Source organism: Sphaerodactylus townsendi, linkage group LG12 (genome assembly GCF_021028975.2).
Source record: "Sphaerodactylus townsendi isolate TG3544 linkage group LG12, MPM_Stown_v2.3, whole genome shotgun sequence".
In the NCBI taxonomy this organism is placed as follows: domain Eukaryota; kingdom Metazoa; phylum Chordata; class Lepidosauria; order Squamata; family Sphaerodactylidae; genus Sphaerodactylus; species Sphaerodactylus townsendi.
This window is the reverse complement of record NC_059436.1, coordinates 29469186-29496547: the sequence shown is the minus strand read 5'-3', so window position 1 is coordinate 29496547 and position 27362 is coordinate 29469186. Positions and strand designations below refer to the sequence as shown.

The 27362-nt window shown below is 44.8% G+C and overlaps 1 protein-coding gene across 8 annotated transcripts in view; it reads left to right on the top strand.

Annotated features, from left to right (window-relative positions):
- Positions 1 to 27362, top strand: part of AAK1 (AP2 associated kinase 1) — a 90867-nt gene that overhangs the window by 27721 nt on the left and 35784 nt on the right. For 7 of the 8 annotated variants that reach the window (XM_048512791.1, XM_048512796.1, XM_048512798.1 and 4 more), the window contains exons 3-15: positions 4022 to 4140; positions 4706 to 4814; positions 5658 to 5800; positions 6892 to 7013; positions 7935 to 8016; positions 10670 to 10802; positions 12890 to 12993; positions 13644 to 13723; positions 15686 to 15840; positions 17399 to 17709; positions 19491 to 19739; positions 23803 to 24026; positions 26126 to 26283. In XM_048512791.1, coding sequence (XP_048368748.1) covers positions 4022 to 4140; positions 4706 to 4814; positions 5658 to 5800; positions 6892 to 7013; positions 7935 to 8016; positions 10670 to 10802; positions 12890 to 12993; positions 13644 to 13723; positions 15686 to 15840; positions 17399 to 17709; positions 19491 to 19739; positions 23803 to 24026; positions 26126 to 26283 — 1989 coding nt within the window. The remainder of the gene's footprint in view (positions 1 to 4021; positions 4141 to 4705; positions 4815 to 5657; positions 5801 to 6891; positions 7014 to 7934; positions 8017 to 10669; positions 10803 to 12889; positions 12994 to 13643; positions 13724 to 15685; positions 15841 to 17398; positions 17710 to 19490; positions 19740 to 23802; positions 24027 to 26125; positions 26284 to 27362) is intronic. The other variant, XM_048512792.1, reaches the window with a different exon arrangement.

The following is a 27362-nucleotide window of genomic DNA, read 5'->3' as shown; positions in this document are numbered from 1 at the left end:
GCCCTTTGAGCACTTTTACACATGCACTTTCAGTCCACTTTCAATGCACTTTGCAGCTGGATTTTACTGTGAAATGCCAAAATCCTCTTGCAGGTGATCATTAAAGTGCACTGAAAGTGGAATGAAAGTATGTTATTCAGCTCCCCTCATTTGAAGACATGGGGGGGGGGGGGCTTTGAACCAGCGACCTTCTATACATAAGTATATGTATTACTGCTTCATCATAGCTTCTCCCCCACCCCCAAAAATCAGAAGAGGATTTGGTATGCCGAAGGGAGCCCATTAGTCTTCCATTAACTCCAGGCTCTCTGTTGAAAATTGAGGCGCTTCATGTATGTTACTGGTGGGAATTTGTTATGACCTAGATGGAAAATAGGGGAATTTCTAAATAACTCACATTGCATCAGGCATATAGTTGGGTTGGTATATAAAGGTGAGCTTGTATTTCTGTTAAGGGGAACCACAGGATATTCCCTTGTGGAAACGTGTTGAGAGACTTGTGTGATGTTTGAACTGGTAAAAAGAAAGAAGAGACAGTGCAGCTCTTCCTTAAGTGAAGTCACACCACAGTTGTAAGACCCATCTGTGTTTCAGTAGGGTACAATCACTTTGCTCCATATAGATAGGTTTTGCTATGGAACTTGCAGAGTGGGTAGCTCATAAAGTACCTCTTGGCCCCCAGGTATACTTTCCCCCTTGCTGTGAATGACTTTACTCCACTGACACAGAAGCTGCTTGGATGTGTCAACTGGATCCCCAGGACCCCTCTAAAAAGCTAAAAAAAGGAAGCTTTGACTCTCGACACTTATACTGGACTCAAATCTCTCTCTTTCTGTGTCCCATGAAGTCACAACTGACTTGGGGTGATTGTAGGATTTTCAAGGCAAGTGACATCCAGAGGTGGTTTCCCGTTGCTTGCCTCTGCGTTGACTGAGAGAATTCTGAGAGAACAGTGATTGGCCCAACATCACCCAGCAGGCTTCAGACGAAGGAGTGGGGAATTGAACCAGATTTTCCACATTGGAAGCTGCCGTTCATACCCATCACACCATTCTGGCTCTCAAATCTAGCTGCCTCCCAAAACTGTACTTGAATGACCAATAATGCATCTTTTTTGTTTGTGGGGTGCCCACCAGATGCTGGGAATATGTATGTAAAGGTAATAATAACTGGCCGCATCCCTTCCCAGTTGCTCTTTCTCCACACCTCTCTCCTTCTTTCCATACTGGGATAGTCATTCTTCGTTTTTCTTTAAGCATTGCAGTTTCTTGCATGCAAATAAGGCTGGAATTAAAGGCAGAGAAGGGATTAGCATGACAGTTGCTGCTGTTACAGGTGCATTGCATTTCCCAATGGGGGATGGTATTTTTGGTGAATAGCTTCTGGTTTCCCCAAACACCCCCTGTTACCTTTGGGAGACAAAGGCCTTTCTATTAACCCATACCGGCAAAGCTGCTGGAGAGGAGGAAGCAACAGGTCTGCAGCGATTTAGTTCTGATGCAAGGATTTCAGTAGAGTAAAAGACCTTTCCTTGAATGCCTTGGGCTCCAGATGTCTAGATCTTCACAGGATCTGTTGCCAGTTCCTTTGCCACTGAACACAAATGGTGTCAGTATCTCAGATGCAAACCACTTAGTTCTGTTGTGTGTTCGCTCCATACTTTGCCCCGAACAGATGTAAATTGCTCCAACTTCTTTGGGGTGCTGTGTTCTTTTCTGCTACAGTCATCTGATACAGTGGAGTGATGCATCTCTGGGGGCAAGACTGTGGCAAGATTTGGACTGAGAACATCTTGGTACGCACCACTCACCCCGGCACTAGGGAACCACTGTTTCAGTCTGGGGGAAGGAGAGAAGTGCAGCCCAGCAAGCACAGTACCTTGCCCTTTGTCCCTTTTGAGCAGGCATTGCCAATTTTCCACCCTCCACCATGGGGGTTGGGTACCTTAGTATATGACCTTCACCTTGGAGCTGCACTTGACAGCAAGAGTGATACTGCTACCTTACACTGTGGGGAGATCCCAGCACCCCAGGACTCTTTAGGAGTCAGGAAAACAGTGCAATAAAGAAGACTTTAAAGTCTCTCTCACTGTGTGCCACAGTCCGAATCAGAATTGGTCCCTTGGGTGTCTGAAAGTTACAGTTAAATCAACATTAGTGACTGACATGGGGAAAAAAATCTGCCCGTAAAAACTCAATAAATGTAATGTCTGTCCCTGTGAAGTTGACGATACAACCCAACTACCTTTCTCTTATGCCTTTATAAAAGGGGCAATATAAGATGTAATGTTTGAGGTTTTCCACTTGACCCTGGCTAGATGTAAAAGTGCCTTAATAAAAAATACTATCAAGATGTTATTGCCTTTGATTCTTCTGTAACATCAAAAATATCTAAGCACGCTTCAGACGGTTTTGTCGCCTCCACGCCGCGCAAGAATTGGCCATGGAGGCGAAGGCCGCTCGCGATGTTCAGATGCGGGCGCCTCCCAGCAGAGGTCAGAACGGCAGGCGGTTCTCAAGACGAGAGTCGCTTTTTTCTTCTGCCTCGTTCACTCACCTTGTCCCCGCTGCTACCTGCTGGCTCGAAGCCCTCGGGCTTCATCGCTGCCTCTCTGACCTCCAGGGGTCGGAGGACATGTAATGGGCTTCACGGCCAGCAGGCGACAACGGGACAAGGTGAGTGGGACGGGCAGGGAGACAGCTGTTCTCGGGCGGTGCGTTCGCACTGCCGCTGGAAGATGTTTCAACAACACAACCCTTTAAAGGGTTGTTGTTTGTATGCCTGACTTCCTTTGGGAGGGGAGCGTGTCAGGTTGGTGCTGCTGCATTGCAGCAGCACCACCTGTAACGGGTGGCCTGGGCGCCCACGCTCTGTGTCGCCGCTTAAATTCATGAAAGGGGTCTTAGAAACAAACTTTTTACACTGCTGCTAGAGAAGACAAATACTATCATTGGCCTCCCATAGGTGCAGTAAGGGGGGGGGGGATTTTTCGCCATTTATGGTTGGTCTTGCTGTTTTAATTACTGTACTGTTGGTTATTTTATTATTGTACTTGGATCCTGTGTTGTTGCCGCCCTGAGCCCTGTTGGGGAGGGCGGGATATGAATAAAAATAGAAATAAATAAAGAATAACATAAATAAAGATGGCATTAAATGATCAGTTGTGGTGGCTGCTGATCAAAATATTCCTTACCTTTGGGGAATGTGGAGGAAGAAATGGTTAAACAGAAGACTCAGCTCTTTACTTTCAAATAATCACCAGTCTGCTTCTGGCCACAATTCAGAGCACTCGTTCTTGCCTTTAAAGCCCTAAATGGCTTGGGGCCAGAGCACTTGAAGGACCACTTCCTCCTATATGATCCAGCCCCCAGTTAAGATGTGCCTCATAAGCCTTGCCCTTTGTACTCCCACTTGCGGAGGTGAGGTGGGTGTTAACCAGAGCCTCCGCTGTTTCAGTTGTGGCACCTCACCTTGGAATGCCCTTCCCTTGAGGCTCCGTAGGTTCCTACATAACTCATTGAGGCACCATATGCCAAAACATTTTTGTTTCGCCTGGCTTTTCTGTAAGGGGCTGATCTTTAACACCATTTTTATAGTGTATGTTTTAGCCCGAACATTGTTCATGCGAAGTTGTTGTACGTTTTTATGCTCTAGTTGTTTTTTAAGCGTGGAGTTTCAGTTAACAGCTTTTAATGTTTTACGTTTTATTTTGTCATCTGTTTCAGGCAAGCTGGCTGAATTAAAATGTTATTTTTACAAAATCATGAATTTAAAAAGGTGATGAAATGTTTCACAGCAACAAGCCCGCCACAGTAACTCAAGATGAAATCATCTTCACCTGCCACCCTTTATACTTGGAGTTTCTGTTTTTATGTTGAAGCTTCTGGCTGGAAATTCAAGCATGGCCTTTGCAGTTTCTTAGATGCTTGTCTGTCTGGTTTCAATTGCCAAAAATGCATCGTGCGCTTTCAGGTCATCCTCTAAATTACTGACTGAAGTTGTCCATGTCTCATGTCTGTAGGTGGGTTTGCAATTGTATTCCTGGTGAGGACCAGCAACGGGATGAAATGTGCCCTCAAACGGATGTATGTCAACAATGAATACGACCTACAAGTCTGCAAACGGGAGATTCAGATAATGGTAAGCTGGTACTGGATCTGAGATCTCAAAATTCTCACATGATGTTTGGGACACCAAGTTTAGCATTTTGTCCTCTGACTGCCAGCCCTTCTTCAGGATTTCAGGCCAAGAAAGGCCTGACACTGGGGTTGATTGTGATACTTGTTGCATGGGATACCGGATTGGTATACCTAATAGGAGAGAACTGCTGCAAAGCCAGCTACAAGTTACAAAAACAGGTTACACAGTTTTTGACTGTTTCTTAAGCTATTAAAGTTATCCGTGGTCTGCATTCGGGGATAGGGAGACTTAGATATTGGGGCCAAGAAATTACAGAATCAATGAGAAAGTGTAAGATGAGAATAGAGCGAGCGGGGCGTGAAAGTAACTGGGCATCTGGGAGGAGAGAGCTGGGAGAAGCATGAAAGAATAACAAAATATTTGTTGCATAACGTGTCCAGGGAGTGTTATTCTGCTTGACGCTGCCATTCTTGAATATGGATCCCACCCACCCCCACCCTCCATGACGCTTTTAGCAAACTGTGCCCTTTTGCACTAAATATACTTCTTTATCTTTTTTTTTCAGAGGGATCTTGCTGGACACAAGAACATTGTTGGATACATAGATTCTAGTATAAACTCTGTGAGCAGTGGGGATGTTTGGGAAGTTTTAATTCTAATGGATTTTTGCCGAGGTATGTGAGAGTTCAGTGTAGCCATGTGGTGAACGTTCACAGTAGGGCTTCTGGATTTCATCCAAGTGTTTCAGATAATCAGAGGTGTGGTGAGATTGTGGAATGCTCCTCAAAGGCGAACGCGCCTGGCCTTGGAAATGTCATACAAATATATTAGTCAGCCTCTAATGTATACTGGTGAGCTAAATGGTGGTGGAAACTTAACCTTTGTTTCTATTCCTAACTCCTTCATCCAGATGAGCAGCCATATAGAAACCTGACTTGTTAGCACAGTCAGGGACCCTGAACTTGATAGTTCAGAACAAGTGAATGAAGATGCTTATGGCTTTCATCTGCAGTACAAGCAACTCCATCTACCTGGGAGGTGGGACAATGATTTAGGGCTGCTAAGAAACCTCCCAGAAGTAAGATGGCATGGCATAACCCAATCTTGTCAGATCTCAGAAGCTAGGCAGTGTAGGAGACGACCAAAGAAGGCTCTGCAGAGGAAGGCATTGGCAAACCACCTCTGCAGGTCACTTGCATTGAAAGCCCCTTGCTGGGATCACCATACATTGGTTGCAACTTGGTGGCACTTACATACGATCCAGCCCAGATTTCATTGAGGATGGTGCAGGATGGATGCCTTTCAGATCATGTAGCACATCTCCTTGTAGTGACAGTGATGTCTTGGGGATAACCTGACCCATTTTACTAGGAATCAGGAGCATTCACACTTCTTTCCCCTCTGCCAGTACAACTTCGTTGTGGGAAGCGCTCACGTCCTTCATGGCACTTCTGAAATGTCATTAAGCCTACTTGCTTGAGTACTTGTAATCACTTTTCGGCTCTGTCCCTTTTCAGGAGGCCAGGTGGTGAATCTGATGAATCAGCGTTTACAAACGGGTTTTACGGAAAGTGAAGTTCTGCAGATTTTCTGTGACACATGTGAAGCTGTGGCCAGGCTACACCAATGCAAACTGCCCACAATCCACAGGGATTTGAAGGTAAATCACGATGGTCTTCCAGAGATGTCTGGTGTGTGGTGAGCAGAGTAGTTTTTCTGAAGGTCCTTCACATGATAAACCTGTGGGAGGTACAGTCTATAGAGTCGGCCCCATCCAGGGAACGGAAGCTATGCCCTTCAGTGTGACAAAGAGTTCAGAGTATCTGTGGGATCACTTATTGTGAAATTCTTTCCAGTGAATCTTGTTGGATCATGTCCCACATTATGGAGGGGATCCCATCTGGGTTTCATGCTCCAACATGAAAATATTGGAAAATTCTGAATCGGAATGCAAGCAGAATTTACCACTCCTTTGGGGGGGGTGGGGGGGGAGGGGATTTTGAAGATGAGTTTATATAGTCAGCAGACTAAGCAGTAAATAATTTTAATGGAGTTTCAGGCTGAAGACAGAGAGGTTTGTTTCTGAATGCATAAAACCTCCATCCTTTCTGCTTTGCAGGTGAAGAAGGCCTTTTTGACCCTATTTTATGCCAGTTGCATCGCATTTCTGTTCTTAAAGTAATTGATATTCTCTGATTATGTATGCCCTGAATTATGCAGATGGCATGGTATAAAATCCAGGTTTTCAATTTGGGGATTATTTGAAAAGAAAACAAGGGAAATCCATTCAGTAGTTCAAGGCTTCCCACTTAGGGAGGGGGGAGAAATGTGTGTGTGTGTGTGTATATATATGTGTGTTATGTGTTATGCTGCATTTTGCAATGAGGGTAAATATCCCCCCCCCCCCCGGTTCATCACAGATTGTGGGTCTAGAAAGAATTCTGGAATGGATTTGTGATGTGAGGATAGCATGAACAAGTGTGACTATGACATTGTAATGTATAGTGCAGGCGTGTTTTGTAGACCTATGTCCTTGGGACGTCGGAACAAAATATTAATTTTTCAACAGTGTTTGCAAGTCCCAAAGCCATCACTTTGAATTCAGTTCTGTATAGATCTTCATCATCACCACTTGCGCATACTCATACTTTGTATTTCTGCCAGTGCAGAGCGTGTGCTAATCAAATGCAAGTTGCTGGCTTAAAAAGGGGGGGAATTTATAAGAAGCCGATGTGGTTATTCTCTTTCAAGGTGGAAAATATCCTACTCCATGATCGTGGCCATTATGTTCTATGCGATTTTGGAAGTGCCACCAACAAATTCCAGAACCCTCAGCTTGAAGGAGTAAATGCAGTGGAAGAAGAAATCAAAAAGTAAGCAAGGGCCTGTGCTATGTGCCTGACGGACACTGTTCTGTCCTCTTCTCTTGTTGTTTAGATATTGATTTCCTCAGTGCTATAAGAAGAGAAATGTTTTGTCATTTGGTATCACAGTATTGCAGCAGCCTTTAATAGGAAGGCAAGGGGGCCAGCATCCTGAGGCAGCAAATTGCCCAGCCGTGGATCACCAGGATCTGCTGGATCCAATTCTGCTTCACTATTGTTGTTCTCCTTGGTATTCACTTTTTCTTGAACATTTGGGCACTTTACAGTGTGTTTTGAGCTCCAGATTCAGAGAAACTGGGAAGGGTATATAAACTTAATCACTGAGTGTTCCATTTCTGGGCTCATCTCAGAGTTTTTAAAGGGGGGCTGTTAGCATTACAACCTCAAACTTGTTTAGGTCTGATTCCCTCTTTAGAGGACACCCTGAGGACTATAGTTCAAGAGGGAGATGTCTAGAAATCTCCTTTCTCTGCATCTTCCAGCACCTAGTGAAATTCCCACATTCCTTTGAGGGCCGCCATGACAATTAAAATGGTGTCTAGTATGCTTTGGTTTTTAAACAGCCCTCTGTAACTGAGATCACAGAATTTGGTTTAGACTTCACTTAACATGCAGTCTTTGGGGCATGCTGAAAAGACTAGATCCCTCCTCCCCGATTTGGTCATGGTGTGAAATAGTTACTTAAATCAGTAATAATTCTTGGCTATCAACATAAGTCTTTACAGGCAGTGTTTTCTTGAAGTAAATTACCTTTTCAGTATGCTAGCCCCATCACAAGTTAAAAGGTCAGCCATTATTTGTGGAAGATAAATATTTGGATAATTTGTGGGGAAATACTATGCAGTGCTTAAAACTACTTTGTCTAACTCCATTACGCCAAAGACCTGACTGACTTTGGTTTTGCTGTAGGTATACCACGCTATCCTATAGAGCACCAGAAATGGTCAATCTTTATAGCGGCAAGCTGATTACTACAAAAGCAGATATATGGGTACGTAGGAAGTTTGCTGAAATTGCTTGTGCATTTGTGGCCTGCTGTCTGTGTGGTAGAAATTAAATTGGCAAAGCCTCTCTTTCTCGCCAGCTAGCCTCCTTCTGTTCTCTCCGATGCGTGACCAAAGAAAATCCATTTTTACATTCCTGTTCATTTTGCTTGTAAGATTCCTTAAGGGCTTTTAAAGGAAACCTGGGGTACAAATGTTCTTAACAAATAAGATCCTCGCCTTGAGTTCTGAATAATTTCACTCGGGCTAAACTCCGAAGTCTTTTTTAAATTGTAGTGTATTTGTTTGATTAGGGACTCAATCTGTTGAAGAATCTAAAAACATCACTTCCAATGACATGGGTGTATGTCAAGCTAAAAGGAACTCAGTGTTTTCACTGTGAACCACTCCTGTGCTTCCCAGAGGAAGAGTGAGAGATGTGTACAGATACATTTGAATTATGTAGCCATAGGCAGATCTTCCACCCACCACCCATCTTCTTCGCACACGGTTTCATGTTTGGATTGGAGAATTTGCTTAGAACATTTCTACCTGTCCTGCTCCCGGATCAGCAAGCAAAGGAGCCACCTGTTTCATACAAAGTGTCCTTTTCTTGCCCTAGGTCATAAGGTATTTAACAAATGCCCTAGACTGTGTCATGTGACATGGGGAGGTTTTTCAACTGCCCACTATACTTTGGAGCGTCAGAGATAGGAAGCAATGTGATGCAACCCTTTGGGTGTTACCCAGGAGGGGAACTTTCTTCCTCTTTAGCTCCTGCAAGCCTATATCACCTTTGCAGCTTAGCGTAGGTGAACTTTCCATTTTCAGGCAAGCGCTCTGTGGCTGGGATGTAAATTTAGCACTATATTTTATTAATGCGTTCTTATAGATATGCTTGCCTTTTAATATTTTATAAGCCATATATAGATGTCTGTTTAGATACTTCAGTTTTCCTTTTTACCATTGGGGGCTGTAACTTGCCCCGAGCATTTGCGACTGGTACAGTATAGTAAATCAAGATGACCAGTTGAGGATCATTCCTGGGGGCAAATTCTTGTGTTCCAGTTCAAGGAAACGGGTACTTGAAGGGCTGGTTCAGTCACTGAGCTCCAGGGAAAACAGAAACTCAGTACAAGCATTGGTCCTGTATACCGTTATCCATCCAGCCCGTTGGGAGTTATTCCCCTTTTATTTGAATATGATATTCTGTATGAACCCCTAGAAATAATGCTGTTCGTTCAATCAGTTGGTGACATTTCATATTTCTTGCCATAACAAATTAAGAGGTGTTTTGTTCTCTTTGTAGATAAAATTCATCTCTTGTTTTCTGGATTTATTAGTGGAATAAATTTAAAATCTGTTGCCACAGCTGGTGTTCTAGCAAAAAAAATTGTACGGGAATTCTCTCTCTGGTAAACATACTGCTTTGAGTTCTGTACAACAGTGCATTCATTTAGAAGTTTTGGCGTAATTATATGTATGGTTCTGTAGTCCAGAAAGTTACTTTCCAGTGACCTCAGGCAACTTGGGGCAAATGTCTCCCAAAATTTGACAATAGGTTGGAACCAAATGCGGCCTTCCATTGTTCTGTGCTTTGCATGAGAACATAGTGTGAGGAAAAGGAGAACTATTCCCCAAGATGTTTATGTAGTCTTTGAGCTACAACAATCAGGCCTTAAAGTTATATGGCTCTGTGGTCAAGAAAATTGCCTTCCAGTGACCTCAGGCAAACTTGGGACAGTTTCTAGCGGGGCCAATGATTCCTACACTCTGTGCCAAAAAGTCAGAAGTACATCCTGCCAATGAGGCAAGTACTCTTTGTATCATAGCATAAGAACATAAGAAAGAGCCTTCTGGATCAGACCAGAGACCATCTAGTCCAGCACTCTGCTACTTGCAGTGGCCCACCAGGTGCTTTTGGGAGCTCACGTGCAGGATGTGAAAGCAATGGCCTGCTGCTGCTCCCGAGCACCTAGTCTGCTGAGGCATTTGCAATCTCAGATCAAAGAGGATCAAGATTGGTAGCCATAGATCGACTTCTCTATAAATCTGTCCAAGCCCTTTTTAAAGCTATCCAGGTTAGTGGCCATCACCACCTCCTGTGGCAGCATATTCCAAACACCAATCACACGTTGTGTGAAGAAGTGTTTCCTTTTATTAGTCCTTATTCTTTCCCCCAGCATTTTCAATGTATGCCCCCTGGTTCTAGTATTGTGAGAAAGAGAGAAACATTTCTCTCTGTCAACATTTTCTACCCCATGCATGATTTTATAGACTTCAATCATATTGAAGACGTCTCCTCTCCATCAGACGTCTCCTCTCCAAACGCTGCAGCCTCTCCACATAAGGAAGGTGCTCCAATCCCTCAATCATCTTTTTGCCCTTCTCTGCACTTTTTCTATCTCTTCGATATCCTTTTTGAGATGTGGCGACCAGAACTGAACACAGTACTCCAAGTGCGGTCGCGCTACGGCTTTATATAAGCGCATGACAATCTTTGCAGTTTTTATTATCAATTCCTTTTATAATTATCCCCAGCATAGAGTTTGCAGCAAACAAAGTGCAGCATAGTGCTTTCTGTTGCTGATCCGTGTGGAACGTTGGAGGCTTCCTTTTTTTTTTTGGCTGTTCAGTAAATTTGCCCTAATCTCCTTTCAGGCTCTGGGCTGCTTGCTATACAAACTCTGCTATTTCACTTTACCATTCGGAGAGAGCCAGGTGGCAATTTGTGATGGAAACTTTACCATTCCTGACAACTCTCGCTACTCCCAAGACATGCACTGCCTCATAAGTAAGTATCTGTTGGGGGAGGGGGGTGGAATCTGTATGGTTGACATTTGGAGGAAGGTCTGTATCATGATGATGTATGTCAGGGTCTCCGGATTCAACTAGACCAGTCTCAGAGGACAGAAAACTGAAACAGCACAGGCACGCAATGTAGTTGTAGGCAGGACAGAGATCAAGTCCAACACGACAATAATACTTCCCGAGTGTTGGAGACTAGTGGTATAGTTGTAGGCCAGGGGTCTGCAACCTGTGGCTCTCCAGATGTTCATGGATTACAATTCCCATCAGCCCCTGCCAGCATGGTCAATTGGGGCTGATGGGAATTGTAGTCCATGAACATCTGGAGAGACACAGGTTGCAGACCCCTGTTGTAGGTTATAAGGCAAGAGGTATAGAAGGCATAGTTGTAGGGCAGGTAGGGGAGTCAGGTCCATAGTAGCAACAGGTCCAAGAAGCAGGCAGAAAAAAGCCAGATCCTTCCACAATTTACAAGTTATTAGAACCAAAAATTGGATTCAGAGGTAGAACATCTGTAGCCCCAGCTTTCCTCTGATTGGCTTCCCCAGTCACATGCTTCATCTGGGCTGTTCAGGCTCCAGTTCCTGGAGTGGCCACTTGCAAGGAAGGCACTGTACCTCTCTCCTAGCTCAGATAGGTTAGTTTGCTTGTGCTGCATTCTGGTTCCCAGAGTCCTATGTTTGAGATCTGTGAATTCTGACAGTGTCTGTGGTGAATTTGTGATTGTTGCAAGCATAGCTACCTGTTCTTCTCTCTGTGACTGGAAATCCTCCAAGGGCTGTTTCATGTTGGCCTCTGTCTGGCTTGCTTTCTTCAACGAAGCTGAAAGGGTGCTACCCTCCAATCAGAAGTGACTCCTATCAGATACCAGCCTCCTGAGGCTCAAGGCTGGGGTGTCCAATGAGAAAATGTATTGGCCATTTTTGATTCATGAGCCCCTCTGTAACATGGAGAGGTAGTGATTTGATTCTGGTGTATACCAAATTTCAGGCTTCTTGCTTGCTAAGCAATCTCATACATGTTTATAAGGATGATATAAATGTGTGTGGAATGAATGTGGAAGGGGAAGAAGGGTAAATAAATCAAAATTGGCCCTTGATTGAAGCTGAGGCACTGTTCTGTGTTGGAATCAGTTAAACCCTAAATTTTGTTGAGGGGAAATGGTGGTCACTGAGCCACTTCTCTATATTCTCTTGTTTCTACGCCCCCCTCCCCCTCTCCCCGTTTCTGAAGCCAGGTATTTCTTTGGTATCCTTAGAACTGATTTTGAAGTCATGTCAGCCTCCATACATGACCTTCTTCTATGCAAGTGTGCCTGCTTATGTCCTGGTCTCAAAGGGCCTCGCATCCATCTTGTTAAAAAAATTGATTTAATACCCCTCCCTCCCCAGGCGGGGTATTAAATCAATCACTTGTGCTCCATGAATGGAAATACAAAGCCAGGCCTATCACAGCCAGCTGATTCGCTACCGTAAATGTGGTGTTCAGTGTTCGATGAGTTCCTCTTGGCAGCACTGGAGCGACGCAGTCTGTTTGCCGGCTAACTCTTGTTTGATTCTAAGTGCCCTGAGATCTCTCAGGTTCTCTGTGTTGGCTTTTTAACAAATTAATTTTGAAGTCTACATGGAAGATCTTTAAAAAAGCTGACAGTAGTGTCCAAAGTTACTCCCATCATGAAATTTCGACCAAAACGTTTTGATTGGCTTCTGACCTGTAATAGAAGTTCATCTGCTGACGTGTCTCTGTTCTTTAATCCATTAGTTTGGTGACTAGTTGGGGATTGTCTTTGACTGAGCCACTGCTGTTGACACTGGATACACTTGTCTGCATTTGAGTGTGCAGCTAAACTGTTTATCAAGGTCGAAGTTGGGAACTATCCCTGGGTTTGGGAACTATCCCTGAGGCTGGTTGGCAACCCACCTGAAAAATGCAGTAGGTTCCTGGGCCTCCTGTTGCTTGTTTTAAACCAGTTATTTTGAAGATTCCTAACTCAGTTCTTCCAAACATTCCATACCTGAAAGTGTAGTATTTCTGATAATAATAAGTCTAATATTAATAATCTTTGTTCCTTAGGGTATATGCTAGAGCCAGATCCTGACAAAAGACCCGAAATTTACCAGGTCTCCTATTTTGCATTCAAGCTAGCTAAGAGGGAGTGTCCAATCCAAAATGTACAGGTATGTGAGGACGGATCCCCAGAAGTTGAAGGGAGCTAATAAAATAAAAATAAGGGGTGGGGGGGAATCTTGTGTTCTGCTTTTCTTCCTCAATATGTAGGCTCTCTTCCTTAAACAAAATGGCAGAGTGATGGATTAACATTCCTAAGTATTGACCTTGAAACAGCATCTCTGTCTCTTTTCCTCCCCACCAAACAATTTTTTAAAATAGGTAACAAATGGTGGTGCTTATTCATGAGAAACACTGGGGGTTTGATGTTTCAATGTCTTGTACCATCACTCCTTCTCCCCTGCCACCCCAGTGATGATTGATAGTGCTGTCCTAAGTGGATTTGTATTTATTCTTCTGGGATCTGCAACCTGCGGCTCTCCAGATGTTCATGGACTACAATTCCCATCAGCCTCTGCCACTGTGGCGGGGGCTGATGGGAATTGTAGTTCATGAACATCTGGAGAGCTGCAGGTTGCAGACCCCACCACTGAAATCAAGTGTGATACATTTTGTGTAATAATGAAGTTGCTGTTAGGGAGAGCTGTCGTTTTCTGCATTTGGGGTGCTCTCTTTAGCTATTGACCAGCCTCTGAGACTTTTTGCCCTGTGCATGCACAAATAGTAAACGTGAAGGGAATGCTTGATTTTCTACTTGCAGAACTCCCCAATCCCTGCCAAGCTTCCTGAGCCAGTGAAAGCAAGTGAAGCTGCTGCTAAGAAGACCCAGCCAAAAGCCAGGTAGGAGCAGCTGTTTTTAATCAGGGCTGCTTTGACTCTGACCACCCAAAAACTGCCAAGTGTTAGTTGTGATTCAGAGCTTATCTTCTGGCGACTTGGGGTCAGCTCATGTGGCAACATTTCAAGGAACTAAAAGGCAGTAAATGCTACACTGGGGCACAGGACTGACCCTTTCTTTTCCTTTCTCTCCTTCCTCCCTCAATGAAAAACTGGTGTTCTGTAATAGGTAGCGTGGCAGACCCAGTGGTGTACCTGCAGAAAATGGCGGCTAGGGCAGGCACTGAAAATATGTCGCCCCCCCGCTCCCATACAATCACAACCCCAGGATGTGGCAGACTCAACTGCAAACTACCTCTCCAAAGCTGTCTTGTAGAAGGGCAGTGGGCCAGCAGTTCTGACCTCTCACCATCAGGCCACATGGGTTCCCTGCGGCACCCCAAAGGGCAGCAGCTGTGAGCATGGCAGGGCTTTGGTGCCCTGCCCATCAGCACCAGCACTCCCAGGCAGTGCAGCCAGGCAAGGCCAGCTGTGGCAGCGTTGAGTAGAGCCCACCCCATTAGCCAGGAAGCATACTGGTTGGGAAAGAGGTGAGCTGGCTGGTAGGCCGTGGCACCCCAGTTGTGCATCCACTTGGAAGAAGTGGGTGAGCCGTAGCGAACGGGTGGAGGCTGGTGGGTGGGGGTCCAGGAGGAGTGGCAGCGGCTGCAGGCAGTGCAAAGTAGCTTTCATGACCTCATGTTGCAAGTGGCATCTGGGACGTCGGCTCCCTCCATCCCTCCCCAGGTACAGGCCAGGATCTGGACCGCCTAGGTTCACATTTCCACTTTGCCATGTAACCTCACTGAATGATCTTCACCCAGTTTGGTTGTCCAGAATTTTTTCCTGGGCAAGCTCTTTGCTCTGAATCACCTTTTCCCTGTGTCAGGACTTGTGTGGTCTTGGCTGGGGAGGGGACTGAAACAAGGGGGAAGAGAATAGTGTTCTAGCTTGCTTCAGTTTCCCTCCCAGTTGTATAATTTTACGATTGTAACTCTGGGGAGCAGCTTTCAGCCAATATTTGAACAAAGTGCCTAAAGCAGAACAAGAATTCTTTTTAATGACAGCAGTGTAAATAGAGGCACTTCAGGCTGCCAGCTGTTGCCAGGCGTGCTCATTATGCCTTTTTTGGACTTCTTCTGCAAATCCATTTTAAAAGTGCAGGTTTTAAATGGTCTCCAATATTTGAATGCATTAAGTGACTTTGACATATTCCTGCTGTCCTGGATCGGAAGAGGAAAGTGGTGATAAGGCCGGGGGCATGGAAACACCACGGTAAATTTCATTTGTTGGATAAAATTTTGCAGTGTTATCCAGCAATGCATTTTCATGCTTGCTCAAGCACCTTGATGGTTCATTTTGTTGGTGGTATGCCTGTAGTACTCTGCCCACTCAACATATGCTAATCAGCTTGCCAAGTTGCCCTGAGTGATTTTGATCCCTCGTCTTCTTTTGCCTCTCCAGTCTCAGGTTCTGCTGCTGCTCCTCTTGCCCCACATGATGAGATCTTCTTTATGCCAATACGCTGCCCCCCACAAATCCTATTCCTTTATATTACCTGTGCCTACGTTGCCACCTGATTCCACTAATTCTTTCTAGTGGCTGTTAGAGACTGAATTGCCTACCTGGGATTCTGCACTGCAGCTATAGGACCACAGCCTCTAATTCTGAAGCTGCAACTAATTATACAAATCCATAATATTCACAGAGTTGCTTAATATTACATGCTTTGTATTACTGAAGCAGATTTTTTTTTTCAGAATTTGAACATTTGTGGTCATCTTCTGGGTGTGGATGTGTTTTTTCCTCCCAACTGTAACTATTTGGGATCATGGAAAATGGCTGGCAGTTATGGACAGAGAATCTTAAAAACTTACCTGCTTCTTAGAAACTTCTTAACACCTGTGGGTTTTTTCCTCTTTCCAGGCTGACGGATCCTATTCCTACGACAGAAACATCCATCACCCCACGCCAAAGACCCAAAGCTGGGCAGACACAACCTAATCCAGGAATTTTGCCCATCCAGCCTGCCCTGACTCCTAGGAAGAGGCCCACAGCTCAAGCAAATATCCAGGCGCAGGGTGAGTGTGTGAACACTCGGCCTTGGGGGTGGGGAGCTGAGGCCCTTATGGCAGCACACACAGAGCCATTTAATTACCTACTTTGAATTGTTCCATGGGCAAAGTTTCAGCTCTGACTACATCTATATGCTTCCTCCCAAGGATTCTGTTAGAATTTCCTGGTTTACATGTGGGAATATTTACTCATAAAATACATGGAATGGGGATGCTTGTCTGAAAATATGCTGTATTTAAGGGCTTGGGGAGGGGGGGCTTCCTAAAGGAGGATCTTAAGTAAAAGGTGATCCAAACATGGCTAAGGATGATGCTTCCCACCGCAGTTGTCCCACTGAACTTGACTTATACCCTGCCCCCCCCTGGTCCCCACGTTCAATTTACTACTGCAGGCCTTGGTGCCAGTATAAAGGCAGCGAAACTGGCACCAATATAATGGAATATACCTGCTAGTTTATTGGTTGAGCAGGGCTGTTCCTGTGCTTAAAACTCTCCACTTTGCTACAGAGTTCAGTTGTATGAGTTGCCATCTTGTTGAAAAGAGCAGTTTTTACAGTAAGATTCATATTTTCAGCATAAGTAGTTCAACAGCAGAATTGGCTATCTGGGGGAGGTGATGAGCTCCCCCCCCGCCCCCCCCCCCCCGGCAGTCTTCAAGCAGCAGCTGAATGATCACTTGTCAGGGATGTTTTTGGCTTATGAGCAAGGGACTAGACTAGATGGCTTCTATGGCCCCTTCCAACCCTATGATTCTAAGGCATGCAATCACTCTGGAGTCCAGTACAGAATTTTCCATCTTCTTTACAGTATTTGTATGTTCAGAACAGAAGCCTGTTTTAGAACCCCACCCCTAGAACATAAGAAAGAGCCTGCTGGATCAGACCAGAATCCATCTAGTCCAACACTCTGCTACTCGCAGTGGCCCACCAGATGCCTTTGGGAGCTCACATGCAGGATATGAAAGCAATGGCCTTCTGCTTCTGCTGCTGCTCCCGAGCACCTGGTCTGCTAAGGCATTTACAACCTCAGATCAAGGAGGATCAAGATTGGTAGCCATGGATCGACTTCTCCATAAATCTGTCCAAGCCTCTACTTGTCTTTAGGCCACAGACCTGATCCAGAAGGCTTGTGTCTTTTAAGAATCTCTTGTGTGTTGATTGTTGAGTTCTTAGCTGTCCTTTGTCATTTATAGTTGTATTATTCCTGTAGATCCTGCGTTTCAAGCAAGTAAAAATAGTTTTATAAATCCTGTGCTGGGGATAGCCCCTCCTGACCTAAGGTGAACCCTGCATGTAGGGTTTTGGTTAATTGGATTATTATTTAATCTTCTTGATAGCTTAAGTGGTATTGATTGGGCTGCGATATGACAGAGTGAATATGATTGTTCCCCCTGCACACATACACATTTCCTGTATTCCCTTTCCTTTCTGAATTAACAGGTTGATACTTTCAGGACTTATTCTGTGGGACAATTAAAAAATGACTTTAAAAAATAGAAGTCCGATGGGATTGTTGGTGTACACAAAACTGACCATTGTGCTGTGTTTTGTCCCCCCTCCTGTAGCTGCAGTGCCAGCATCTTTGGCTAGCAGTCAGCCTTTGCTTCCTGCAGGTCTCTCACAGCCAAAAGCTCTGCCTCAGCCGAGTCAACCTCAGCCTAAGCAGCCGGTCCCTGTACAGCCAGCTGCTGCTGCCTGCCAGCCACAGGTTCCTTCAACTCAGCCCCAAGCCACTCCACAGCACCAGATCTTCTTAAAACAGCAGCTGCAGCAACGGCAGCTGCAACAGCAGCAGCAGCAGCAGCAACAACAACAACAGGCTCCATTCTTTCAGCATCCACCAGCAGCTCAGCAGCCAGTACAAGCTCCAGCACAGGTGAGACTTCTGGTCATGGGATGGGGAGTAGGAAGAGTCTCAAGCAAGGTGAGGGAGGACCTTCTCCTGGAGGCGGAGGCCATCTTGGATGGGTGATTTTGTACCCCAATCACTGGGAGGCAGGAACTTGAATTTTCTAACTTCCTTTCTTGTCCTTGATCTCCATTTTGAGTCAGTATTTTTCTTGCCTCAAAAGGGAGAGCAAGGACCTTTAGCCGCTCCTTGTAGTTAGTCTTATTAGGAACTCTGTCTTGTCCTATGGTGTGTTATTGTTCCTTAGTGTGGTCTGTGGTCCTCTGTAGTTTGTTTCTGTAAGATGTACCTTGATTTTTACATTGAGATGAAATACGCACGACAGAATTTTAAAATCTGAATTTTTTTAACCAGCAGGAATCAGCTCACCTAAATCATAATCAATAAGTCATCCAAAATTGCAGTACTGTCTGATGCAGAGTCAGCCTGTGTAGGATCGCGCTGTTGTATTCTTTGAACTAACAGCAGTTATAGTATATGCACAAATTTGTGTGCTATGGCAAATTTAGACTGTGCTAGTATTTTCGGCTATAGCTGTGCAGCAACAGTGGATGACGCCTATATTTGCAGGAAAGAAAATACTGGTTTTGCCAGTTCCCAAACCAGTGAAACTTGACATACGCACCCCAACTTGCACTGGGTATATATAGCCTTTGAAACCTTTAACAATGATACTCATTCTGTGGAATGCAAAGAACTGCATTCACCATTACCATCAGTCGAGTAACATTTACTTGCATCCTTGGCATGAAGGTTGCACACAGTTTACCCATTTCTTAGGTAGTGGCTGTTTCACAGTGGTAACCACCTGCCCATCAGGACATCCTCTGGGCAGGGACAGATGGGACATGGGCCGCATAGGGAATCAGTGCTCAGAAGAACCATAGGTGGCATTTCATAGAGCCACATGTGGCTCCAAAGCCACTGAATGAGTATCCCTGCTTTATACCTATTGATTGTAAAAGTAGTGTCTTGTGTTGATTGAAATGAACCACCTTTACTCATTGGTTTAGCAGTTCAAGTCTTCTAGAATATTTAAGAACATTTCAGTGCAGAGGCGTAGCTTCAAGGGGACAGTGGGGGCGTGACGGGGGCAGAGGATGCACCGCATCGGGCACTTTCCCTCCTTGCTATGCCTCTGTTTCAGTGGCTTCTAAAAAAACCATGATGATTGTGCAGATGCCTCTGTTCAGTAGATGGCCATCCCTTTTGAGTTTCCCATGGCCAAAAGCTGTATCTCAGATGACTCAATCTCAGTTCAAGCAACAGGGCCTTGTGTAATTGGCTGCTGTCTGCCAGTCTCACGCCCTCTTGTCTCAGCCTCAAAGAAGAGAGCAGGTAGCAGAGTAGGAGCCTGCGTGGATGGGGGAGGGACTGGAGAAAGACATAAGTGGTGCATCTGAACAGCAGGTAGATGAATGGAGAATACATACATGTGTGAAATGGATGCAAAGAATGTATGGCAGAGAAAAGCACAAACCTATACCTATGAACTTATGTGAGTCTCCACTTGCCCACGTATACTTCATTAAATTGGTTATTTTGTGTCATTGAATATTTTTGGCATTGATTATTTTTGGAATATCTGTAATAAAAAATAACAGAATTGTAGCATAAAACAGTTTTTGAGTTGCCTCGGGATGGCTGCTGAATAAGGTAAGGAAAGGTAGTCATGGTTAGTCGAATTTTAACATGCTGAAGCAACCAATTGCGAAGCCAAACTCCAGGTATTTGTTATGGTATTTCAGCAGCAAGCATTGCCGCAGGCACCTCAGCAACCTGGGAAGCCACAGTTTCCAGTGGTGCAGCAGGGAGTGGTTGCCACGGCACAACCACAGCCAGTACAGAACTACATGCAGCAGCCGCAGCAACTGACCCAACAGACCACTGTACAGCCGAAGACAACTGTAGCAGCAGCGCAGCAGACGCAACCAACTCAGAACCTGCCACAGGCACAGCAGGTTGTGGCTCAACCAGCCTCTACACAGGATCAGCCGGTAAGGATCAGCAGCCCGTTTGGTAATATTGTGCCTTTGGTATATTGATCTGTTGACCCTGATCAGGAACCAGATTTTCTGGGAGGCCACTCTTAGGAAAAAATCTGATCCGGCTTTGATCTGGTGCCTTACATTAAATTGTTAATCAATTCTGCTGTTTTGTCCACACAATCATGATAACATCTAGGGGAGGTAATGGAGAGGAAGTAGCAAACCTCATTGGGCTGGATTTAGCTCTGCTGAATTTAGCTGTGGGTCTCTTATCATATTGGGAATCTGAATGTTTGAGGCTGAACTTTGGAATTGGCTTCTGAAAATCTGTTGGCTGACAGACTTTTGGGGTGAGGAGAACTGCAGTTGTTTTGAGCTTGCAGCCAATAAGGGATGCTGGCTTGGAAAACTAGCTTGGGTAGAATAGTCTGGGCCAGAGAAATGACATTTCCACTCTGTGCTAGAGAATGGAGTTGGAACATATATCCCCCCCCCCCCCCCATCCTCCAGCATGCATCTTGGTGCTCTTGACACATCCCTCTCTCTTAACCTTATTGCGAGGGTAGACTGGAGTAGCCTCGCCATGTTTATTACTCCAAGCTCCTTTTAGTGTGCATATCACTGAAGCCAGAGCTTCTCTCAGCTCACTGGAGGAAAAACTAGATGCCAGTATGAATGGCAAGGCATCTGCTGAGCTTGGCTTCTTTTTATGATGGTTACATTGGCGGGGTCAATTCATATTCTGCAGCAAGCAACCCAAATTATGACCGAGGAGTCCTTCTGCTGTGTGTTCTGTATTCAGAAGAAAAATATATTCAGCCATGTTAATGTCCTCATCTTGTCTGAGCCAGACCTGCTTTCTTACTTCTTCACTGAACCTTTTCAGAAACACTGCTGCATATCTGCTGCGAGAACTGGGTTTAGTACTGCAAAGAAGGTTAGAAGCCTTACCATATTTCTTAGGAACAGAGCTAACACAGCAAATCTGAGTGCTTGTAGTTCAACTTCTCTCAGTTTTAAGGGGCCTGCTGGAAGGAGACTGGGGAGCTTTGGTTACATCCGTGAGGTTATTCCTTTGTCAATAGTGAAAATCATTTTGCTGGGGGTGGCTCAGAGTCATTGTTCTCGAATGTTACTCTGAATGAGTGGATTGTAGCACAGTGTATTGGGCTTGCTACCAGCTACAGAAGGAGTTTCTGGTCCCGGGGATGAAAGAGGAATGCCTCCAGGGTCAGTCATCTTTTCATGATTCTCAGTATTAGAATCAGTTTGGATTTTGTGATTCTTTGGATCATGAACCTCTGGTTCCTGTTCTCCAGAATTCTGGATCTGAACAAGCAAACTAGGTCAGAATTTGAAGGTTAAATTCTCTGCTCTAGCAGAGTTTCTGTTTCTTTTTAAAAAAAAACCTGAATAGTTCATTTTGCTACTATAATGTATGCATTTCCCCCAAACAAGCGCTCTTTACTTACGGAGAAGAGGGTTTTCCCTACCCCAAGTGAAGCAGCTGCCTGCAGTATAAAAGGGATGGAAATTCGCCAAGGATCCCCCATTACCATCACTGCCGATAGCAGCAAATGAAATTTCACATCCGTCTCTCCCACACAAACCCCACTTCATTGCTATTCAAGTGTAATCATTCCTCTTTGTTTCTGAACTGAAATGCAGCTTCTTTAGCTTTTAAAAAAATGAAAACGCTCACCCTACATAAGTTGAAATTAAATGTCTTCTCGTTGAGACTATTCTTATATTCAGCTATCTTTGCCACAGAGTTTCTCGTTTAATGCCAAAAGGCTTTGTGCATCTATCGCCATCTGGTTTCGAGAGCCAGGGCTAGACTGTGTGTGTGTGTGGGTGGGTGGGTGGGTGGAGAGGCAGCTGCCCAAGGCAGTGGGCAGAGAGGGGCACTGCCAGGGAGCCCAGGTCAGAGGCTCCAAGCGTCGCTGCCTGCCCCACTTCTGTGCATGCTACCTGCACCCTAGGCTGAGTACGTGGTGATGCCCAGTTCTTCATGACTTGCCAGCCCATGTGACATTGGCAGCGCCAGCATGACAGGGCTGTCCTTCAAGGAGCACCCAGCCACATGGCTGTTCTGTGTAGGAAGACTCCCACACTTCTGTCATTCGATAGACTGTACCAAACAGACATTTTCGGGAGGTGTATTTTTTTTTATAAAAGGGAAAGAACTGGCGTATAGTCGAGCCATCCAGGAGGGTTCTTTTCTCCGAGAATAGGATGTTTGTTGTATGTATCATCTTTCTTAGAATGCTTTTGTTTGCATTGTTTTTTGATTTTGTAAAGCTAGTCCTACTGTGTTGTTGGATATTGTACGCTGTTTGAATTGTTTGTGTAATCTGCCTGGAATCTCAGTGAGAGATGCTGGCTATGAATTAGTTAAATAAAACAATTAGATCAGAGGGTTCAGAACACTAACTGGCTGTGAGGCTCACTCTTAACCATGAGTTAGTCACTGTGACAACCTAGCCTACCTTGCAAGGGGTTGCCATTCATCCCAAGTGCCATTCCTCCCAAGTGCCTTTCATCCATGCCATCCCATTCCTCCCAAGTGCCTTAGAGGAAAGGTGGCGCTACTGATTGTTAGCCAACAAGGATACTAACCTTTAGCACCCCTCCTCCAATGTCAGCCACGTTTGCAGCTTTGTAGATTATTGACAGGCAGTGTTGTGTGGCACCTTGGGCACTGGACCAGGGTGTAGCAGGCTTGGATTCAAATTCCTGGTCATAGCTGTAAAGTGACCATTTCTCTGTTTAATCTACCTCACAGGGTGGTTGCAAGGATAAAACAGAGGAGACTGGGAAATCGTGTATGGAGTTTAAAAAAAGGGGTAGTGGTATCATGATCCTTTGAACAGCCCTGTAGCAGATGGTGTGTGTGATGATTCTCGTCTTGCCGCTTTATTTGTGTCAGTAGTGCTTGCAGGTGCTGTTTAAACGTTTTCAAGTACTTTTTCCTGGAAATGAGGGCTTGTTGAGCCACTCAGCGTTTTCTGTGTCTGAAATAAGAGCAGCAAAGGATGATCTGCGAGTTAACTTGCTCTCCTGCCTCTTCCTCTTCCTTTTGGCTTCTGAAACTAAGTATCTGGGGTCGGGAAGTCTCTGCTTAACAGTACACACAGTCCTAAGCATGATTGTGTGATTTCTTACGAGGATACGGTGGGGAGGACTGGAACGGTAGGCCACCGCTGGAAGAAGCAGCGGCAGTTGGTAGTTTTCAATAATGGCAGGCCAAGAAGCCTATTAGGAGGTATTCCCTCCTGTGTGCAAGTTTGTGGTGTCTCTGATGGGTTGCCTGTCCTTGACAAATCTGCATGTGGCTCAAGCTGCTGCTGTTTTTGGCCTGAAGCAGCGCAGGGTGCTGAGGGAATCCTGCCCTTACAGGAGTCTGGTCCAGGCAGGCTTGCAATATCTGGCCTGTGTACGAATCAAGGTCTAAAAGTGTGGCTCTTGGCATTATTCCTTGGGGGTGTGACTTTGTAATGATGACTTTCCTTGCGTTTGGAATAGCAATACACCAAATATGAGGTCATGTTCATAGCATAGAATAAGCCTGCAGGGAAACCATATGCTAAGAGGATTGTTCCCTAGAATGGCTGTCTTTTCGCTCATAGGTTATAAATTTAGAGATGCGTTTTCCATTTGTTACCTTCTTATTCCGTATTTCCCCCAAGTAGCTCCAAAGGGCGTATGTGGTTCTGTCCTGTGAGATGGGCAAAACCAAGTGTGACTGTCCAGAGTCGTTGCCTAGTGAGTTGCATACGGAACAGGATTGGACCTGGATCTATCCAGTTCTGGCCTGACATTTTAACAGCTGCAGCACGCTTCCCTTCAAAAAGTTGGATCCAGGGTAACGGGTTCCCTTCTCCCCCAGGATCTGCATTTCAGGTGACATTTCAAGCTGTTGTTGGTGGGGCAATTTCTTCTGTCCCTGGAAAGCTGTGCTAGGTTCAGCCCCTGAGTCTGGCACTGGTACTCAGTAAGGAACTGCCAGAGCAGCTTTATAAGTTCTCTAGCCGCTTAAAATTACAGGCAGATTTTCTTTCCTTCCTCAAAGCAAGCACCTCCACGTCAACAAAAGACCCCAAAGACCCCTCCTTCAGCTGTTCAAGGGCAGAAGGTGGGCTCCCTCACGCCCCCATCCTCCCCCAAGACGCAGCGAGCTGGACACAGGAGGATTCTGAGTGACGTGACGCACAGTGCCGTCTTCGGAGTCCCGGCGAGCAAATCGACTCAGCTTCTCCAGGCGGCCGCAGCTGAGGCCAGCCTCAACAAATCCAAGTACGTGGGGAGTTCCCTTCAAATGCCGTTCCCCTTTCCTGGAAATCATTTTTAATAATTAACAAGCGATGATTTAATGATCAAATGTTTTAAATAATTATTTTATGTTTTATATTCACTTGCCTTCAGTTATTTAGTTGATTTTTATATTTTGTCCTATCTCAGGGGCACAATTGACTTAGATGTTTTACCCAGCAAGTGAATCTTATGAAAATAGAGCTGGGGGGAGAGAGTCTGGTGGAGGGAGACGGTGGGAGCAGTTTTGGAATGCTAAAAACTCCCCTCCCCCCCACACATAAATTATGGGGGGGGGGGTTTCAGAGCGAACCATATACGCCACCATGACACAAGTGAAGACATCTGTAACCCCCTTCTTCCCATTGGGAGGTCCTGAGAAAAAGGCTAAACTAAAATTAAAATAGGTGTGGTGGGTTTTTCGGGCTGTGTGGCCATGGTCTGGTGGATCTTGTTCCTAACGTTTCGCCTGCATCTGCGGCTGGCATCTTCAGAGGTGTATCTCAGAGGGAAGTCTGTTACACACTGTGTCCAGTGAGAAGGGAATGTTTTAGTGGGGTATAAATTGTGATGTCCCCGGGTGGGGAACCAATCAGTAAGTGTTTGGGTGGAACTTGCTCTGCAAAGGTGTGGTTGATAGTATAGTATTGCAGGTGGGGGTTTTCAGTCCAGGGAATGATTCACATTTGCATTCCCTGCAGCAGCAGCAGTATTGGTGAATGCAAATCCTATGTTTTGGTGGAGTCCATTGGAGTCTGTCAACCGCACCTTTGCATAGCAAGTTCCACCCAAACACTTACTGATTGGTTGCCCACCTGGGTACATCACAATTGGCCATGCTGGCATGGGCTGATGGGAATTGTAGTCCACGAACATCTGGAGCGCCATAGGTTCGCCACCACTGCTCTAGGGCATAGCTGGATTCATTGTTTAATAGATGAACTGTCTTCTGCTGGTCTGTCCAGCACTCTGAGCCCATCAGTAAGGTTGAGGGAAACTTTGCTCTGGACCGGTTATGAAGGGGGCAATAATACAGAACACGGTGTACAGTTCCTGCAGTTTTCAGCAGATGCACATCTCCATGTAAAAAAGATCAGGTCACAGGGGATGGGAAAAGATCTGTGTCTGAAACTTGGAAAGCCTCTGCTTGTGTGAGCAGACAGTACTTACGTTGGTGGACCAAGGATGTGATTCAGAATAAAGTAGCCTCATGTGTTCATGTGAGAAAACAGCTGTGATGTGCAATCAAAAGGAGGAACCTTGAGATGAGGATTTATGCCAGGAGCCAGATGGGAAGTTGATAGGGGCTGCATAGGGCCCCCGGGACACCAGTTGCTCATCCTTAATTTTAAGGTCTCGGATGAAATTATCATCGTATCAGCATTCTTCTCACTTTAGCGGAATTGCACCTGCTTCATGAAGAAGAATCTTGTTCAGACGCACCCTTGGGGCACCTTAAAGGCTAATGGTTTAGTTGCATCCTCATATAATTGCATTTTGTGCAGTTGCAAATGGATTGTCATGTCCACAATGGAAAACCCTGTTGTAAATAATTGCTGTAGTAATAATGCAGTATCCAGCAATGGATGGAGCAGGTTTTTTGTCCAGAATACCTTCTGCTGCAACAACCCCGTTGCTTTTAAGATGCCAATCGAATTTGTTCTGTTTTAGTGTGAATACCCATTTTTGAAGCACTCACAACGAATGCTGCATTATTGGTTATCCATTTTTACATGAATGATGATGTAGAGTGATACAATATTAGTACTTAATAAAGTGACTTCTTCAAATAATGGAAGCCAGATCCAATCATGTAGATCTTTGCTTGTCCAGAGTTGCAGCTATAACCCTAAGCCTATGTGAATTCCCCCAGAAATATTTTGTTTATGCCATAACTGTTCCTTTTTCTGGACTATAGTGAAAGTCTGGATTTGTGTACCTGATCTTCAAGGCTGAATAATTTGTTGGGTCCCATCAGGATCACATAATTTGCAGTGTAGAAGTGGTGAGGCTTTAAAAATATTATTATCAACTTTAAAAAATGTCTCTTTTCCCCCATCTCCTTGTGGGGTTGCTTTCCATAGGTCTGCTTCGACTACCCCTTCCGGTTCCCCCAGAACCTCTCAACAAAACGTCTACAACCCTCCAGATGTCTCCACCTGGAATCCCTTTGATGATGACAACTTCTCCAAGCTCACAGCAGAGGAGCTATTGAACAAGGATTTTGCAAAACTGAACGATGGTTAGTTTGGGGATTGAGTAACAGTGGGTTTTTGGGGAGGGAAAAGCTAGCCTAAAAACTCTAAAACCTGTTCCATGGAATGAATGAGCAAGTAGGCCTGTTAAAATTTTGTCCATCATCTATAATGATCAAGGTATAACTCTGAAAAAGCATAGAGTTCACTGTAAGATAAGGCAAAGAGCCCTTGGCTCAACGTTCTCATTCCAGGGTCAAAAGAAGACCCAGAAAATTTCCTGTGGAGCACAGTGTGGCTATATCAATCCTCTACTGATAGTCAGTTACATCTGATAAACCAAAGCCTCAAGGCTGACTCTAGCAGTGCAGGAACAGTATGTTTGCTAGGCATTCTGACATTTCTTTCCTCAATTGGAAGACTTCCAAAACCCTGTAAACAAGGTATAGTGAATGCACATGTATTCTGTGTACAGCGTACACTTGATTTTCTTTATGCATGTGTTGAGTAATTATATTCCAAGCATATACAGCAGTAAGTGTGACTGAAAATCAGTTGGGAAGTGGGCAGAATGTAAATTCAAAATAACTATATAAAACTAAATATATATATATCCAGGTAGTGGCCTCGGTTTCATTTGTAAAGTGAAAACGTGTGGACTTTTTTTTACTAACAGGTGTATGCATGTACATATGTGTTGTATAAGCATTCACTGTGGCATGTAAACAGAGTTACTGGTCAGGCTTCTGGTACATCTCTGTTTAAGTATGATATGGTAATTTCTGATAATCCCTAGAAATACATGGTTGCTGGTTGAGTCTCCCCCCAAATGGGCACACATCTCCCTCTTACCCAGGGACAGTCACCAGATGTGTTTCTTTATTGTGGGGAGACATCATTGCTGCAATTTGGTGCTTCTTTTCTTAATTCAAAACACCATGACAGACAAGTGTTATGGTTTCCAAATGCACCCGAGTACTTGTATTTTCCACTGTCATTGTCAGATCTGTATGCCTTGTATTTTTCTGCACTTTTAAAACAAATTCATTGATATGAATTCCTTTCTTTTTAAATCTGTTTTCGCCTTTTGCCCCTTTAGGGGCTTTAGACTGAACTACTTGCATGT